Source organism: Marmota monax, unplaced genomic scaffold, assembly GCF_021218885.2.
Source record: "Marmota monax isolate L192 unplaced genomic scaffold, Marmota_monax_Labrador192_F-V1.1 WCK01_AAM20220418_F8-fsc00693, whole genome shotgun sequence".
NCBI lineage: Eukaryota > Metazoa > Chordata > Mammalia > Rodentia > Sciuridae > Marmota > Marmota monax.
This window is the reverse complement of record NW_026694798.1, coordinates 80166-96194: the sequence shown is the minus strand read 5'-3', so window position 1 is coordinate 96194 and position 16029 is coordinate 80166. Positions and strand designations below refer to the sequence as shown.

The window sequence follows — 16029 nt, the reverse complement described above, 5'->3', positions numbered from 1 at the left end:
GGGCCCCAGTGTCAGAGACTCTGCAGAGATCACTGCAACTTATGTCCAGCTCTGCTTTTTCCCCACTTCCTGGGAACCAACTTCCTCTTGGAAGTGAGGAATTTGGGCCCCCTGCATTGGACTCAGAAGCAGAGGATTGGGCTCTGAGAGCAGCTTGGGGCAGGTGAAAATTCTGAGGGCAGCTTTGGGGCCTTCTGGGGTCCTTGTGACTCTGATCTATCTCCAGCTGCTGTGTTTCAAACACTTCAGGAAGTCATAGCCTTTCATAGGGGGGAGAACAGAGAAGCAGGTACGTTGGCTTTGAATACACCTCTGACCTAAGAGGAGGAAACCAGGGAGAAGCTAGTGGCAGGAAGAAGCTGAGGATGAGGTAGTCGGAGAGGCAGTGGGGGTGGGCAGGTGGGACAGTCTTGTTCTAGGAAGACCCAGGAGAAGCTTAATGAGGGTTGTTCCTTTATTCATTTGTTTTAATGATATTTCTGTAATATTTTCTGGGCCTGGGCCCTGTTCTAATTACATGTATAGTGATTATAAATTCTCATCATTTTCATTACAAACTTGGGATGTAGATGTTGTAACTATGCCCATCATACAGATAAGGAAAAGGAGGCCAATAAGTTCATTTTGGGAGTGGCTGAGCCTGGAGGGCAGCCTAGAAGACATCTACAAGAATTTATTTTTCCTTATACCACGGACTGACTTCTCTCTGCTCCTTCCAAACAGTAGGTAATTTGGGGTCTTTTCCCTGACTAGGGCTCTTTTATCTCTAAAAGATAAAAAAAAAAAAAAGTGGAAGGGAATGGGCTGAGATTCAGGTTTAGGTGAACTCCACATCTAAAACAAAAGCAAGACAGTGTTCTGGGCTCCTGTGAGGGGCACTACAGCCTCCTTGAGGATGTGTGTGTCTCTGACACTGCCCAGGCCAAACCTGCACATAATTAGAGGGAAGAACAAGAGAGAAGCAGGACTTGAATATCCTTCCTGATAGGGACCCTGAATCTGGGCCCTCCTTTAGGGGGAGTCATGAGTGGTGAATAACAGAGAAAGAGAGAGGAATGGCTTTCACCACAGAGCTCCAGGTATGGGGAAAGGAAAGGCCAAGTAGAGCTGCCCTGTGGTTGGGGTGGGAAAGAAAGGAATAGTTTCTTACCAGGTAATTCTATGGTTTCCTGATACCACAGTCTTCCCAGAAGTGCTGGAAGGATCCTGGGCTCAGCTATTTGTCAGTGTCAGGGTTCTGGGGGGCCCAGAACCCTGTTAGTATGATGTGCCAATAGGAAATGCTTTGCTCCAGCAGGGGACTGCTGTCCAGCCCTGAGCCCTGCTCTCTATGCTGAGGTGCTGGAGCTCTGGGCTGGACCTGCCTCCTGCCTGCAGGTCTCGGCCCTCATCCCCATCTCTCTCCCCAGCTCTAAAGATATGGAAGGGCGCTGCAGTCGCTCCTTGCTCTGCTGTCTCGCTTCCCTGCTTCTCCTTGTCCAGCTGTCCACAGGTGAGTGTCCCCATATTTACTGCTTTGTGGTTTTAAAAGGCAAGATATAAAAATATTTGAAAATATATTTTCCCTCATTTTTTGTTTTCTTGCCTTTTCTTGTGTGTGTGATGCATGCATTCCATTCATTCATTCATTTTATTCCTGAAATATTAATGAAATGTTGTTTGCTAGGTGCTATTCTATGAAAGAATCGGACAGAAATCTTGCCATAAAGTTTACCTTCTGGCAGGAGAAAGTGATAAAAATTGCAAGTAGGCAGAGGGGCCTAAATGTGTTGGAAGAGGTGGCCACAATGGGAAATGCAGCAGGGCAGGATGTGGGCAGTCAGGGGCATGGGAGGCGGGTGTGGGCAGGCAGCAGTGTTCAGTGAGGTGGTGTATAGATGGGAACATAATCCTGGAGAAGGAGGAGTGAGCTGTAGGACCATTTGGAAGGAGGGTTCCTGCAGGAGGAACCTGTGCAGAGCTGGCAGTGTGCTGAGGGGTGAGGAAGCACAGAGGCCAGGGTTTGCTGGGCTAGAGCCCATGGGGAGAGAAGCAGTAGGTGAGTTCAGAGAGGTCTTGGGAAAGGGGTCCACCTTGTCAGTCCTGGGGAGAATTGGGGAGCCATGTGGAGGCTTTGAGCAGAGCAGCAACATGGATTAGCTAACATGTTAAAAGGATCACTGAGGTCAGGAATCCTAGTCATCCTCCAGTTGAGATGTAATGGTGGCTGAGACCAGAGTGGAGAGGCACAGGGTCTGAGAGTAGCTCTTTGGAGGTGTTGCAGCATATCCTGCAGAGGAGTCATGTGTTAGCCTCAGAAGTCCAAGAGAACTAAGGGGGTGGAGAGTGAGGTGAACTGCTTCTTGAACATGCATTGATGGGGGTTTCCATGAATGACAGAGAACAGGATTTTCACAGCATTAAGTAGCATTTGACTCTGTGTTTTAAAGTGCATATGTATTTCTCTCCTCCCTCAGTGGAGGATAAAAATATAGACTGAAGTAAAAATTTAGAATTGGAAGAGGGGAATTTCCTCGGTGTGGCTGAATGACCAGAGTCTGATCTCACCACAGGTGTGCTCTTTGTCTGTTTTCAGGTTTGTACTGAGATAGGGCAATTTAGGCCTGGTGTTCCCAAGGTGTGCTCCCCAGACCAACCTTGGAACTCCTTGTAAATGCACATTCATTGGCCCACCCCAGACCTAGTGAATGAGACAGTCTGGATTGGGCCTAGTGATGTGTGCTCTATAAGGCATCCTAGTGGTTCAGGTGCAGAAAGCTTGAGAACCACTGAATTAGAGATTATTTCATGGAAGGGCCTGATGCCAGTGAGGGAGTGTCTTTGGCATCATTTTGGGGCCATATCATATAGTCAGGAGATCTCTTCCAAATCTATCAAACCTCACGGGTCATCTCATCTGGCCCCTGCCCCAGCTTTCCTGGCCGTCCCACCTGATGGTATATGTTCTCTGTTTTTTGGGCTGTGTATCTCTAGCTTTTTCCCCCATGTCTGTGTCCACAGAGCAGTTCCAGGTTATTAGCCCTTATTGCCCCCATTGTGGCAGTGCTGGGCAAGGATGCCATACTGCCCTGCTCCCTAGTCCCTGGCATCAATGCAGAGAACATGGAACTGAGGTGGTTCCGCACCACATTCTCACAAGCAGTGTTCATCTACTGGAACCAACAGGAACAGACTGAGGAGCTGATGGCTGATTATAGAGGGTGGACCTCACTGGTGAGCAAGTTCCTCACCCAGGGGCAGGCTGCTGTGCACATCCACAAGGTCCAGGTTTCTGATAATGGAATGTACACCTGCTTCTTCAGACATGGAGGCTTCTCTGAAAAGGCTGATTTGGAACTAAAGGTGGCAGGTTAGTTACTTGATACCTATTCTGGAGACTTGGGAGTACTGGGTTTGGTGGGAATATCAGGGATCATCTAATTTAGCCTCACATTTAATATGTGAAATAGAGGGAAAAAATGGTTCATTCAGTTTTTCATTGATCAATACAAACACTGTATATTGGGCATCTCAAATATGGGGGGGGAATTGTTCTGTGTTCCAGAGATATATCAGTATAGCATAGACCCCAGCAGTGAGTTTACCTTCTAGAGACAAACGAAGAATAAGTATAATAAATAATTTAGTACAACATGTGATAAGGTGATAAGTACTTAAGACAAAAGACCAAGTAGAATTAAAAAAGAGGCACAGGATGTGGGCTAGTAAGTTAGGACAAGCTGTAGTGTTACATAGAGGCCAAGGCAGAGCCTTACTGACAATCTGAGCAAGGTTCAAAGGAAGTAGGTATTTAGCCAAGGGGCTATCTGGGTGGGCCAGAATTTAACACTCACCTGGTGTGAAACCTTTGAGTTAGAAATATTGTTGATTATTCAGGGTATAATGAAACCATCATGGTTGGTAGGAGGAGTGAGGGGGAGGATGGTAAGAAGTAGCAATGCTGGAATAAGGAGATGGTCCTGTATTAACACCACTGACAGATGTAGAATGAAGTCATTAGGAGTGGACACCTGGGCTGGCACAAAAGCCCTGGATGTTGATGGGTTGGAAGTTAAAAAGGCAGAAGGCATACAATATGGTGATTTTGGCTACTTGCACTTAACCAGATAGTTTTTGGGGTTGAGTGTATGGGCCTTGAGGGTCTCAGATGGTAGAGTTTGTGGAGAATTGTTGGAGAGAAAGGCAGTTACCAGATCAGTAAAGACTTTGTGTGCTGTGTTATGGAGTTTGGATGCAGACTAGGGGAAATCCTAAACAGAGCCATGCTGGGAATGCTCATGTTGGCAGTTGTGAATGGATGGATGGGAGGTGAGCAAGAAGGAGGCATGGAGTGCAGTTATGATGTGGAGAGAATGAGTGCCTGACCTGAGGCATGGCAGTGGGGTGCGGGAGGAGGGGTCAGACAGGTTTAGAAACTAGATTCAACTGAATAGACTTGTGCACACAAAATTTGGAGGGGGAAGAAAATACTTGAGAGACTTTCAGAATTTTATTTAAAACATTTGTTGTTTCATGGCAGGACTATTGATAATTATGTGTCACTTCTACTGCTGTAATAATGCTGTGTAACAAGCAGCCACTATTTCAGGTATGTTTGGCAATAAAAATGTATTTAATTTAGGCACTAACCAAATTCAACTAATTGGGGCTGATCTTGGCTAATAATCACCTGGGTTTAGTTTCGCATACTTGGTTATGTATCAGAAATATAATTAAAAACAAAATCTCTCATACTAGGAGAAAATACTTTTAATACTTAATAAGCATCAAACCAGAATGATACATATCATGCATGATCTCCTAAGGAATTACACAACCAGAAAGGAATTTCATCTTTCTTTCTATAGCCTGTATACTTGTTTTCAAGATGAACAATAAGTAATTCTCTACTGAGGCCTCAAAGCAATTTGTTCTGCATATGTCATTCTAAATTTACCTGATAGTTTGGGAGACCATCTGTATCATATAACAGGCTTCATCTGGAAGAAGAATAAACTCCTCCAGCTTTATGACATGAGGTGGTTTTACAATTTGGAACAAGATGCCCATATAAGTTTGACTCCTACCTTTACACAGAAAAGGGGCCAAGGGTTGGTATCTTCCCTGATGTTTACATTTCAAACATATGATTCCCAGATCCTTGAGAAAGAAATTCCTGAGCTACAAAGCTGGCAAAATCCTAGCCAGTTTTCAAAATCATGTGTCAACATTTCAAAAGAGGAAAAAGTGCCATTGTGTAATTGCAGTTTCTCAAAGAAAATGCTAGAAGAAAAAGAGAAGAATCTTATTTTATTTAACAGGGAGAATTGATATTTTCACTTTTAATTTTCATTTGTTCTGAAGTCAGCAGAAACATTCACCAGGTGCACCTTGGTTAAGTGTGCTCATGTTTCAGGTGGTCATTTGACTGAACTAGGGCAGCTGAAGCAGGTGGACCAGGCAATGTCACATGATCCATCCTCCACTGGGTAGCCCAGGATTGTCCTCCTGTGGAAATGGCAAGGTTCAAGTGCTTTTCAAACCTCTGCAGTCACATTAGCTAAATTTTCATTGCCAATTTGAATCCCATGACTGGTCCCAGAGGCAAAAGCTAAAGGCAGTAAAAAGTGGAAGTGGAAGAACTGGCTATAAATAAGGGTGAAGAATTGGGATATTTTAATAATCATTTTATCACAAGTGGTCCAAATTATGAAGTCAGTTTTGGAGTTTTGAGTTTGAAATGTTTGTGAGGAAACCTGGTAAAGATAACTCATGGAAACATGGGTGTAGGGGAAGAGAATTCAGGAAACTAAGTAGTCATGCAATACAATTTTGGAAGTGATATACACAGAGAGGCAGATGTCCCAGGAGAGTGTGTGAGGTGAGAAGACTGAGATTCATGGAGGGAGCCTTGGGACCAAATTCTTTGTGTTGCCTCTGGCCTCACAGTTTGGGAGAAGAGCCCACTGCCCTGTGTGGGTCATGCTCCTTGATTTAATCCCCTCTGGTAGGTGACCCTTCTGATAGAAACCCCAGAATTCAACATGGAAAACCTTCCCCCTGAAGTTGTGTAACTCATAGGCAACTCTGTGGTCTCAGGGCCCAAGGAGGCCTACTGGGGCTCCACAGCTTCCTTCCTTCCAGGGATGGGTGCTGACCCTCAAGGGCACATAGAAGGACCAGAAGAGGATGGAGTGCGTGTGATGTGCAAAGCCTCAGGATGGTTCCCAAAGCCCCAGGTGCAGTGGAGAGACCTCTGTGGAAACAAGTTCCTGGCCCTTTCTGAGGACCAAACCCAAGACAGTGAGGAGCTGTTTAGTGTGGAGGCCACTCTGGTGGTGAGAGACAGTTCTGTGGGGAATGTGACCTGCTCTGTCCTTAACCCTGTCCTGGGCCAGGAGAAAGCCATGGCTATTTACATCCCAGGTCAGTGCTGCTTCCCACTCCCAGCAGAGCTATGGGAAGGGGCTGGCCTCTCTGAGTGTGCTGGTCTCCTGGGTGTGCCCCTGACCTGCTGTCTGCCTGGGCCACAGAGCCCTTCTTCCCTCAGACTTCTCCATGGAAGCCAGCATTTGCTGTGATCCTGACCATGCTGGGGCTCCTACTCTTGGGACCTAGCTATTTTATCAGAAAAGAACATTCCAGAAGGATGCAGGTGAGGCAGGAAAAGGAGCATCTGTGCAGCTTAAGGCAGAGAAACACCAGGCAAAGGAAGAGGTGCTGAAGGCCATTGGTAAGACCCCACAGGGCAAGTGCAGACCTGGTGGTGAGTGGGACAGCTGAGGAGGGCCAGAGTCTGGGGTCCAGCTCTCTAGGGAGATCTGGGGTCCTGGGCCAGAGGAGGTGACTGAGGAGATCAGAGAGGACAGCTAGAGTCAGTGGGGTTGGGTGGGTTTGTAGTTAGAAATTCAATAAACAGAAACGTTTTTCTGGGGTTTTTCAGGCACACAGTCTTTCCTTTTCTTGGGGATGGGTGTTCATGCTGTTTTTCATTTTCTTTCAGATGAACTCCAGGCAGATCTCAGCAAATTCTGCTTTTCTGCCTGAATTTTGTATGTTTCTTTGTTAGCAGACATTCTAGTTCCCAGCTCCCCTATTTCTTGGGTTGTTTTTCAGATCAGAGAAAAGCTGCTTATCTGTTTAGTACGTGACTCTCCAGGTATCTCTTGTTTCCTTATCCTACCTGGTGTCCCTTCTCCTTCTTTCTATCTAGGCAGACATGTGGTTCCCCGTCCATGGGAAGCTGATTAGAAGCTAGTGGAAGCCAGAACCCTGCTCCCTGAGCTTTCCATGATCTTGGCTGCTATTTCCTACCTAGAGCTTGGAAACTTGGGTGTGATGGTGACCCCTTGTCTGTCATGTATTCTGCATCTCATTTCAACCTTGGCTTGCCCATGTTATATTGTGTGGGAAGCCATCCATGAATTATTTGAGGGTCTTCTTTAGTTTTGGCAGCCAGGAAGGCTTTAGGATTAACCTTGGAAACTATCTGTGGCTCTCCCATGCAATAGATTTCCCAAGACACATAACCTTTATCCACAACCTACTAGATAACTTCATAGTAGCTGTGGAGGTGGGTGTAACCCATTGGGAACTGGACAGCCCACCTATAACTTTTTTTGGTGAAGGACATTCTATGGAAGGCCTTTGATGTTCCCTGATATAAAAAATGCAACTGTGGGCTCCATTTTGCAGTTTTAGTATAAAAGCTCGATCTGTATGATTGACTACCCTGTCCCACCCCTGCTTTCTAAAAATATTTACTGTGTCCTGTGGTTTTTTTTTTTGTCATTTTATTTTTCTTAGGTTTCATTTTGCAGCCAGCATATTCCACTGATGGGAACCATATTACCATCACCTGTGTGGGTCTCATGTGAGAATATGAATTTTTAGCTTTCAGTGGATCTAGCGGTTGGTTTGCACTTAGAAGCTTAAAGGCAAGTACTAAAAGTTCGTTAAATGATCTGTATAAGTAAATGGAGTCATTAAGTTTAGGAGTGTGACCTTGTGTTCATCTCCCAACAAATCACCATTGAGAGATTATGTTTTCTCCAGCTCCCAAAGGTGCTAATACAAGTAGGCTGCTTACTACAAGTGAGCATGTGGTGGAGTGAACCAAGTACTTCTTGAAATAGTGGTTCTTATTCTCTAGAAAAATTTCACCAGTGAAAAGTTAGTTTTTTAAAATTTATTTTTATTTTTTAGTTGTAGTTGGACACAATACTTTTATTTTGTTTATTTATTTTTATGTGGTACTGAGGATCGAACCCAGGGCCCTGCATGTGCGAGGTGAATGCTGAACCACTGAGCCACAATCCCAGCCCCCAAATTTGGGTATGTTTACCGAAGAATTCACCTTACATTCCTGTCTTTAAATCATTCTTAATTTTTGGTAATTTCCCAAATGTATTTTTTTAATTTTTATTTTTTTTATTTTGTGGTGGTGAGCTGTGAATCTGGAGCCTCCTGCATGCTAGGCAAGCCCTCTACCACAGGCTACATTCTCACCCCTTTCCCAAATATATCTTTGCCAGAGAAAGCTTGGATATAATAATATCTCTGACAATTGTTGAGTAAATTATATTTTATCCTCTCAAATATTTACACACATAGTATAACTTATCCTTAGCAGCAAAACTGAATAAAGACAGATAGAATATGGACTTTTATGAGTTTTGATGCAAACAGTTTTCTGACAGAGAGAAATCAGTGGGACAGTGGTAGAAGTTGGCCTAATAAAGCAGCCATCTTGATCTGTGGTCCAGGGAATTTCCCACAATACCCTGCGGTCCCTGAATACTGCAAGAGGCCATCTCCTTTCTGGCTCTCTCCTCCTGTGGGTAGTCTCATCTTTAGAATGGAGGGGAGGCCAGGGCAGGAACATTCATGCTGAGCAGGCTTGTTTTAGCTGTGGTCTCACCACCGTGTGTTCCCTTTCAGCCTGGAGGAAGGCCCCCCTGTATGCAGGTAAGTGACTCTGATGTGTCCTTGGCCTTCCCTCCTCCTGGCTCCATCTCTGCCCTTCTGTATCAGTGGCCTCCTCCCAGGATGGGATGGGTTTTCCTGCTCTCTCTTCTCTAATTTGTTTCCCACCCCTCCCAGTAAACACTTTTAACTTCTCTTGTTTTTTTCTTTCATAATTGTCACACATCAATCTGCCCCTTCTCCAAACTAACCAAAAGCCAAGAAAAATAGGAAAGCAAAATTCTCCTAAAAGGAGAGAAAAATGATTATAACTTGTACTGGAAGATCACAGGGACTTCTCCTTGGGTTTGGACCACAGAACTCACCTCATATTTCTGTATTTTAATCATGCTTCATTTATTTTATTTTATTTTATTTTACTTTTAGGTGGACACAATATCTTAATTTTATTTTTATGTGGTGCTGAGGTTCAAACCCAGTGCCTCTCACATGCTAGGTGAGCTCTCTACTTCTGAGCCAAAACCTCAGTCATAAATAATTCTTCATTTTTGGTAATTTCCAAAATGTCTTTTTAAATTTTGATTTCAGTTTTTCATGTTCTGGAGCTGAGAAATGAACATATTCTAGGCCCACCATCTACTGCAGGCTAGTATTAGTTGTAGATCTTGAAAACATGGGGTTCTACTGGTATTTGATGTTGGTGCAGTGACACTGGAGAGTTCAGTTGTGAGGAGAGCCTGGATGGAGCAGGTTGGAACTGTGGATAGGAATTGCTGGTCTCCATTATATTTCAGAAATCATATTTGACAGCTTAGGACTTACATCTTTCTAACGTGGGCCCTTGGTTCTGTATTCTCTTTATCCCAGATTCATACTGTTTAGGTCCAGGTTTGGTTTTCTTCTTTCTTCCTGTTCCTTTGGATATTGGTCTCCTCTCAGCCACCTCATGCTCTGACTTGCTGTCCTAGCTGGGTTTCTGCTAAGCACCTTAAATGTTGAGAAATTAGTTTTTGGTGTTCTGAGTTTAGGGTCCTGGATGCTTAGAGGATCTGGAACCGCTTGAAAGTATATGCAATGTTCTGTGTTTGTGTTTCTGTTATAGGAACAAAATTAAATTAATAATGTTCAGAAAAATTTATCTTTTAAGAGAATTTTGCGGTCGAGGGCCAGCATTTCCGGAAGCGCGCTGCGTGGCTTGTGTCGCTGCGGGTCTCAACATGGTGGGGTCTCCGTTCGTCGTCCCTCCCTGGCCCATTCTTTCTCTGAACATGCAGGAAGACGTCCAGTTTCAGAAGGAGGTGCAGCACGTCCGGCAGCGCATAACCCAGCAAAAAAAGCAAGAAAAACTTATTCCTGGAGTAATATTTGTGGGCTATCTGCCTCCAGCACTTTATGAAACCCAAATCAAAGCATATTTCTCCCAGTTTGGAACTATTACAAGATTTAGACTATCCAGAAGTAAAAAAGACTGGAAATAGCAGAGGCTATGCCTTTGTGGAGTTTAAGTCTGAAGATGTTGCCAAGATAGTTGCTGAAACAATGAATAACTACCTTTTTGGTGAAAGACTCTTGATGTGTCATTTTATGCCACCAGAAAAAGTACACAAAGAACTTTATAAAGAGTGGAATACTCCATTTCGTCAGCCATGGTATCCAGCCGTGAAGCGGTATAATCGGAAGCGGACATTTTTTCAAAAACTGCAAATGGAAGAGCGATTTAAAAAGAAAGAAAAATTGCTCAGGAAAAAAAAATAGCAGCAAAAGGAATTAATTATGATTTTCCTTCATTGGTTTTATCATCCAGTAAGACCAAAGATCCTTCAGATAAACCTACAAAGAAAAAAAAAAGTCTTCAGGCATACCAAAGAAGAAGAAGAAGCGGGTTTCTAAAGGCACTGCTGCCACTCCTGACAAGTCTATAGATAGCCAGGGCCCCACACCAGTTTGTACACCAACATTTTTAGAGAAACGAAAATCTGAAGTGGCGGGAATGGATGATGATGAAGATGATGAAATAGTTTTCAAGCTGCCCTTATATGATGCAGAAGGAGCAGTAGAGACTCCAACACCTAAACAATCAGGGAAGAAAATACGAAGACAAAAACCAAGCAGTGATTCTGAACGTATTATATGAATATATATCTTCTGACAAAATGTGATGGTTTTCTTAAAGTGGCTGACTATATTTTACAAGGTACAATGAAATGTAACCATCAATAGACTCAAAAGAGAAAACATGCTATTTGGAAAGCAATCAGTACTTTGGCCTTTTTGCCCCTGTTGAAGTACCGGGGTACATCAGAGATTGCAGTGGTTGGGCTCACACTGCCTTTGCCCTGGTCTCAGTTTTCCTATCCCCTCTTTATTTTGCCTGTGTTAAAGAGTCACTGTTAACTGTACATTTAACAACTAATCTGAAGCTATTTTTATCGCCACCAAATAAAGACAGTCAATCCTGCTTAAAAAAAAAAGAGAGAGAATTTTGCTTTGCCTGTTGGTCTTGGAGATATATATATATATATATATATATATATATATATATATACATACACACATACACACACACACATATATATATATTTGTTATATATTATATACATTATAATATATAATATATAAATATAGATTATATATTTATATTTGTTATATATTCTATATATTGTTATATATATATTTTTTGATTGATGAAAATCATAAAAGGAAGAATCTGGAGATGTTAAAATTGTTTACCTGAGAAAGGTGGTGGAACAAATAAGAGAATAAAAGATGATGTGGGAAGAGTGAGGAGGTGAGAAGGAAAGTAGAGTGCTCAAGATTCACCTAGAAATTTTAGGTGTGCTGAAGCAGTGAGAGATGGAAAATCACATCCTAGGTGGTTTGAATTGAGTGTGAATAGGATTTGCAGGTTATTTGTGTGCATGAAATGTAACAAACTCCTTGACATATCTTTGAGAGATTTCTGTGAATACATTGTTTTGTGTGTGTGTGTGTGTGTGTGTGTTTGTATGTGAATTTCATTAAGCCATTTCCAAGTGATTATCTCATTGAGTTTTCCTGTAATAATGAGACCACTTCAACCTTCCAGAGCAGTAAGGACAGGCATATGCTAAGGCAGTTTCCAATGCAATGAAAGATTATCCAGAAGACTCTTCAACTCTGGAGGTGAGTTTAGGACCTGTGCCATCTGAATTTGTCTAATATGCCCTTTCTTTTTTGGTTGTATCTTTTTTACATCAGGGATATAGACTGTGAGAGATAGAGAAGGGTGAGCCATGGCATCAAGGAGGCTTTGGGATCAGATGTATGAGGAACACTCTGAGAATCTTAATGATTTTTCTAGGGACAGGTTTATTAAAAAAAGAAGGATCAAATAGTCATTTTTTAAACCATCTCCCCATTACCTGCTTAATTAATGTCTATATATTTTTATGTATAATTGCATACTCTTTTATTTTGTAAGGATAAACACCGTTACTATACTAGAATCCACACTTTCATATTGCCAGGTCCATAGTGTGAGGTGGACAAATGTCTGATCTCATCATGAAATTGTAACAATGAGTTATAAATTAAAATTTTCTGTGGGAATTATGTGAAGAATGCATTTTAAGGCACACAGCATAGTACTTGATACACTAGGAAGTCTGAAAGTTTTTTTTTCTTTCACTCCTTCTCTTTTTCTCCCCTGTCTGCTTCTTTGACCTCCCTTTGCTTCTCCTTTGATAATCTCAGTCAGTTACTATATATAAAATTATAATTGGATTCCAACTAATGTGTTGGTGAAAAATGAGCAAAATTTACTTTTCTCCAAAAATCATCTGGGTCTGCTCAGCCATTTAGTATTACTAGTTTCTATCAAGCAACTCAACAAAGATGGAAATACCAATGTATGTGATTGAACCTGGGTTAGTGGAAATGGAGGGTACAGATTTAAACACAGATCTTTAAGAAAGAAAAGATCTTCTTTATTTATTATTTTCATCATTCTAATCTTGTTCCTGAGGCTTTGAGATCTCTGCCCTTTTGAGGCAAAAGCTTTTCAAATGAAGACATTTTGAAGTGTATGACATATTTAGACTTTGCTTTGGTCAATGACCTTCCTATCTTCTTCCCAAAAGGGAGTATGGAAATTGGAGGAGACTTATATGGCCTTGGGACAGTGGGGGAAGAGGGACCATGTGTTTTCTCTTAGTTATTTCAGGTCCTCATCATCGGGATGCTAGTGTGAACTGGTTCATAAGACCCTTGGTTTGGTGTCTCTTGAGAAAAGGCAGGTCTCACCTCATTGCTTGGTCTCCTTTCTCTGACCCTGAAGTAAATCCAAGGTCTGTGTCACTTATTCCTGGTTGTGATTAGGCTTTTTCCTATGACATTCAGACCTTTTCTGTTTCACTGACTCACTGGACACCTATATGTCTCTTCACCATCTAGCAGAGCATGTTATATTTTCTGGGTCCTCAGCTTCCTGTGTGCAGGAAACAGGGAGTTTTATGTTTTCTGCAAGCACATTTCTCTGCCAGTGCTTTGTTCCACATTGGGTGTGACACCTATGTAGGCATATTAGTTTTCAATTTGCTGCCAAATTACTAAAAAACTAGTGACTTAAACCAACACAAATATATTATCTTACATGTGTGTAGGTCAGAAGTCCAAGAAGGTGTGGACAAGGCTGTATTTCTTTCTGGAGGTTGTTGTCTTGTGCAGTTTCTAGAGGCCATCTGTATTCTCTCATTTGGGGTCCTGTTCTTCCATCTTCAAAGCCAGCAGCATAGCATGTTTTTGACCTTGTTTCTGTGATTCTATCTGCTTCTCCAACACAGTCAAAACCCTGTTTTACAAGAGTTCATGTGATTCATTTGGATTGATCCAGAGATTCCAGAATAATGTCCCCTTACTTTAAGAACCTGAATCTTAATCACATTGGTAAAGTTGCCTAGTCATGTATTTAACATATTTACACACTCTGGAGTTTAGGACTATGGGTTCTATCATAGCTGGAAGCTTTAAAACTCTTCAGGCAATTCTTATGGTAGGCAAATGATTAGGTCCAATATTTTTGGTTTCCCCCATATCTGTAAGGATGTTTTTCTCTTATTGGTTTGTGAGAAGTGGAAGAAAAGTCACTAGTGTTGACCTCTCACTGGATATGTTTGTTTCCTGTTTTGAACTTCTTTCTCTTCCATCTTAAAACCCTCTTCATTGCTACCTAAATGGGTAAGATTTCTCTGAGTTCCCTACACTCATGATTTATTGTCATCCTCCAAATTCAGCTAAGCTAGATGTAATTCTCTACTCATTGCTTAGAATTAACCTTAAAAATTCAGCATAGTCAGTTCTTTATAAGTCAATGGAGGTCTTAGAAATTTTGATAACCTCAATTGTATCACAAGATAACCTAGTTGTTAGAATGGTTGTGTGTCTGTGTCTTGAGAACATATTATTTGGTAGGTAAATCTGAACAGTGATCTTTCAGATTGACATCCAGCATTTTGATCTTGGGGTATTAAGCTTTTTGGCTTAGTCTTCATGGAAGGCTGCAGCAGGATGTGTGAGTGGTGTGTGTGTGCGTGCATGTGTGTGTGTGTGTGTGTGTGTATGTATGTGTATGTTTGTGTGTAAGAAATAAATACAGCAGCTGAATGTTTTCACACAGATTTTCCCTTCTTCCTCCCACATCACTGTTTCAGAAGACTGCATGCTGACCCTGATGTGTAGAGACTCTGCAAATCCCTGATATGAGATCTGTGTTCTCTTGTAGATTGGCGGAAGGAACAATTCCAAGCCTGTGAGTGACTGTGTGCTTCTAGATGTTCCTCCTGTTGCCCTCATGGCTTCTGGTGTCTCTTTAAATTCTCTGTGGTGATTCAGGTGTTGGCATCACCAATGTTGTTGCTGTAGCAGAAGTGATGGTCACAATACTGGTACTGGTTCTCAAGGGACCTGTCACAAGTCTAACCCCCAAATAAGCCTCTGGCTCCTTTCTTCTGGTTGAGGATGTGGGCTTGAGTTATAAAACTCGTATCTCAGGCGGCTTATCCCCTCCTCAGCTCAGGCAGTGATGTGGCTCTGAGGTGGTGGGTGGCTGTGTGCTTTGTCTTGGGGCAGGTGAGGACCTTGCATGTTTGAGAACTCTCTCAACAGGGCCTGTCACTCTGTATCCAGACTCTGCTTACCATAGGCTTTCTGTTTGTTATGAAAAAACGCGTCTGACCTGGAAGGACCCCTGTGTGTACTGTGATAAAACTGCAGTGTGTTGGGTCTTGAGGGCATCACGTCACTAAGATGGTACTGGGAAGTGGAGATAGAGAATGACCTCATAAGCAAGTGGACTCTGGGAGTCTGTAGGAAAGATGTGAGCAGAACATGCTGGCACAAGGAAGTACCAGGTAGGGGGTTTTGGGTCAGTTTAACAACAGATATTTTGCCTGGACTGGTCCATGACTTTGTAATCTCCTAGGCAGGTTCTTTGCAGAGTGGGGGTCTTCCTGGACTACAGTGAAGGGGGTGTCTCCTTCTATAACATGATTGATGGTTCTCACATTTTCTCTTTCCCTCCAACTTCCTTCTCTGGAACTCTCTTTCCATACTTAATGTTTATGTATGGAGATGTGTCCATGACAATCTGCTCTATGGCAAGTGAGTCTGAGGGGCTCCCTATATCCCTTCACAATTCACCTCTTTTGGAGGAGGTCCTGAGCACCTCGACAGAGTGGTTCAGCTTAGGCTGTGGTGTGAAGGTGTTCCCCCGGAGGCTGAATCTCCATTACTTCCCTGACATTCCAAGGTTTTATCTTCATAGTGTCCCTTGCTGTCTATGATCCTTTACTGTGGCTGTTCCTTTGGCTACAGACTCCTTGTGGCAAAATCCCATGAGATGATGCTTAGGAGGCTCAGTGGGCTTTTCCTCCTGTTCTTTGTTCAGACTTCAGATGTGTGAGAGTTCTGTTCATGTCTTATATTCAGCTACCAGAAGATAAAAGTTGACTGTTTTATAACTGGTTTAATGAATGTGGAATTTAACTATAAGGAGATATATATGTATAGAGAGAGATATAGATGTATGTATGTATTTCAGACAGGTGTGGCAGCACATTCATGTAGTCCCATCTACTAGGGAGGCTAAGG

General features: G+C 42.6%; 1 protein-coding gene across 1 annotated transcript; it reads left to right on the top strand.

Moving 5' to 3' along the window:
• Window positions 1–1055: 1055 nt before the first annotated feature.
• Window positions 1056–14870, top strand: LOC124080037 (butyrophilin-like protein 1). The gene is made up of 6 exons (XM_046425877.1): window positions 1056–1079; window positions 3001–3349; window positions 6124–6405; window positions 8920–8946; window positions 14663–14689; window positions 14773–14870. Exons 1-6 carry the CDS (start codon window positions 1056–1058, stop codon window positions 14868–14870), a joined length of 807 nt encoding a protein of 268 aa, XP_046281833.1.
• Window positions 14871–16029: the final 1159 nt, after the last annotated feature.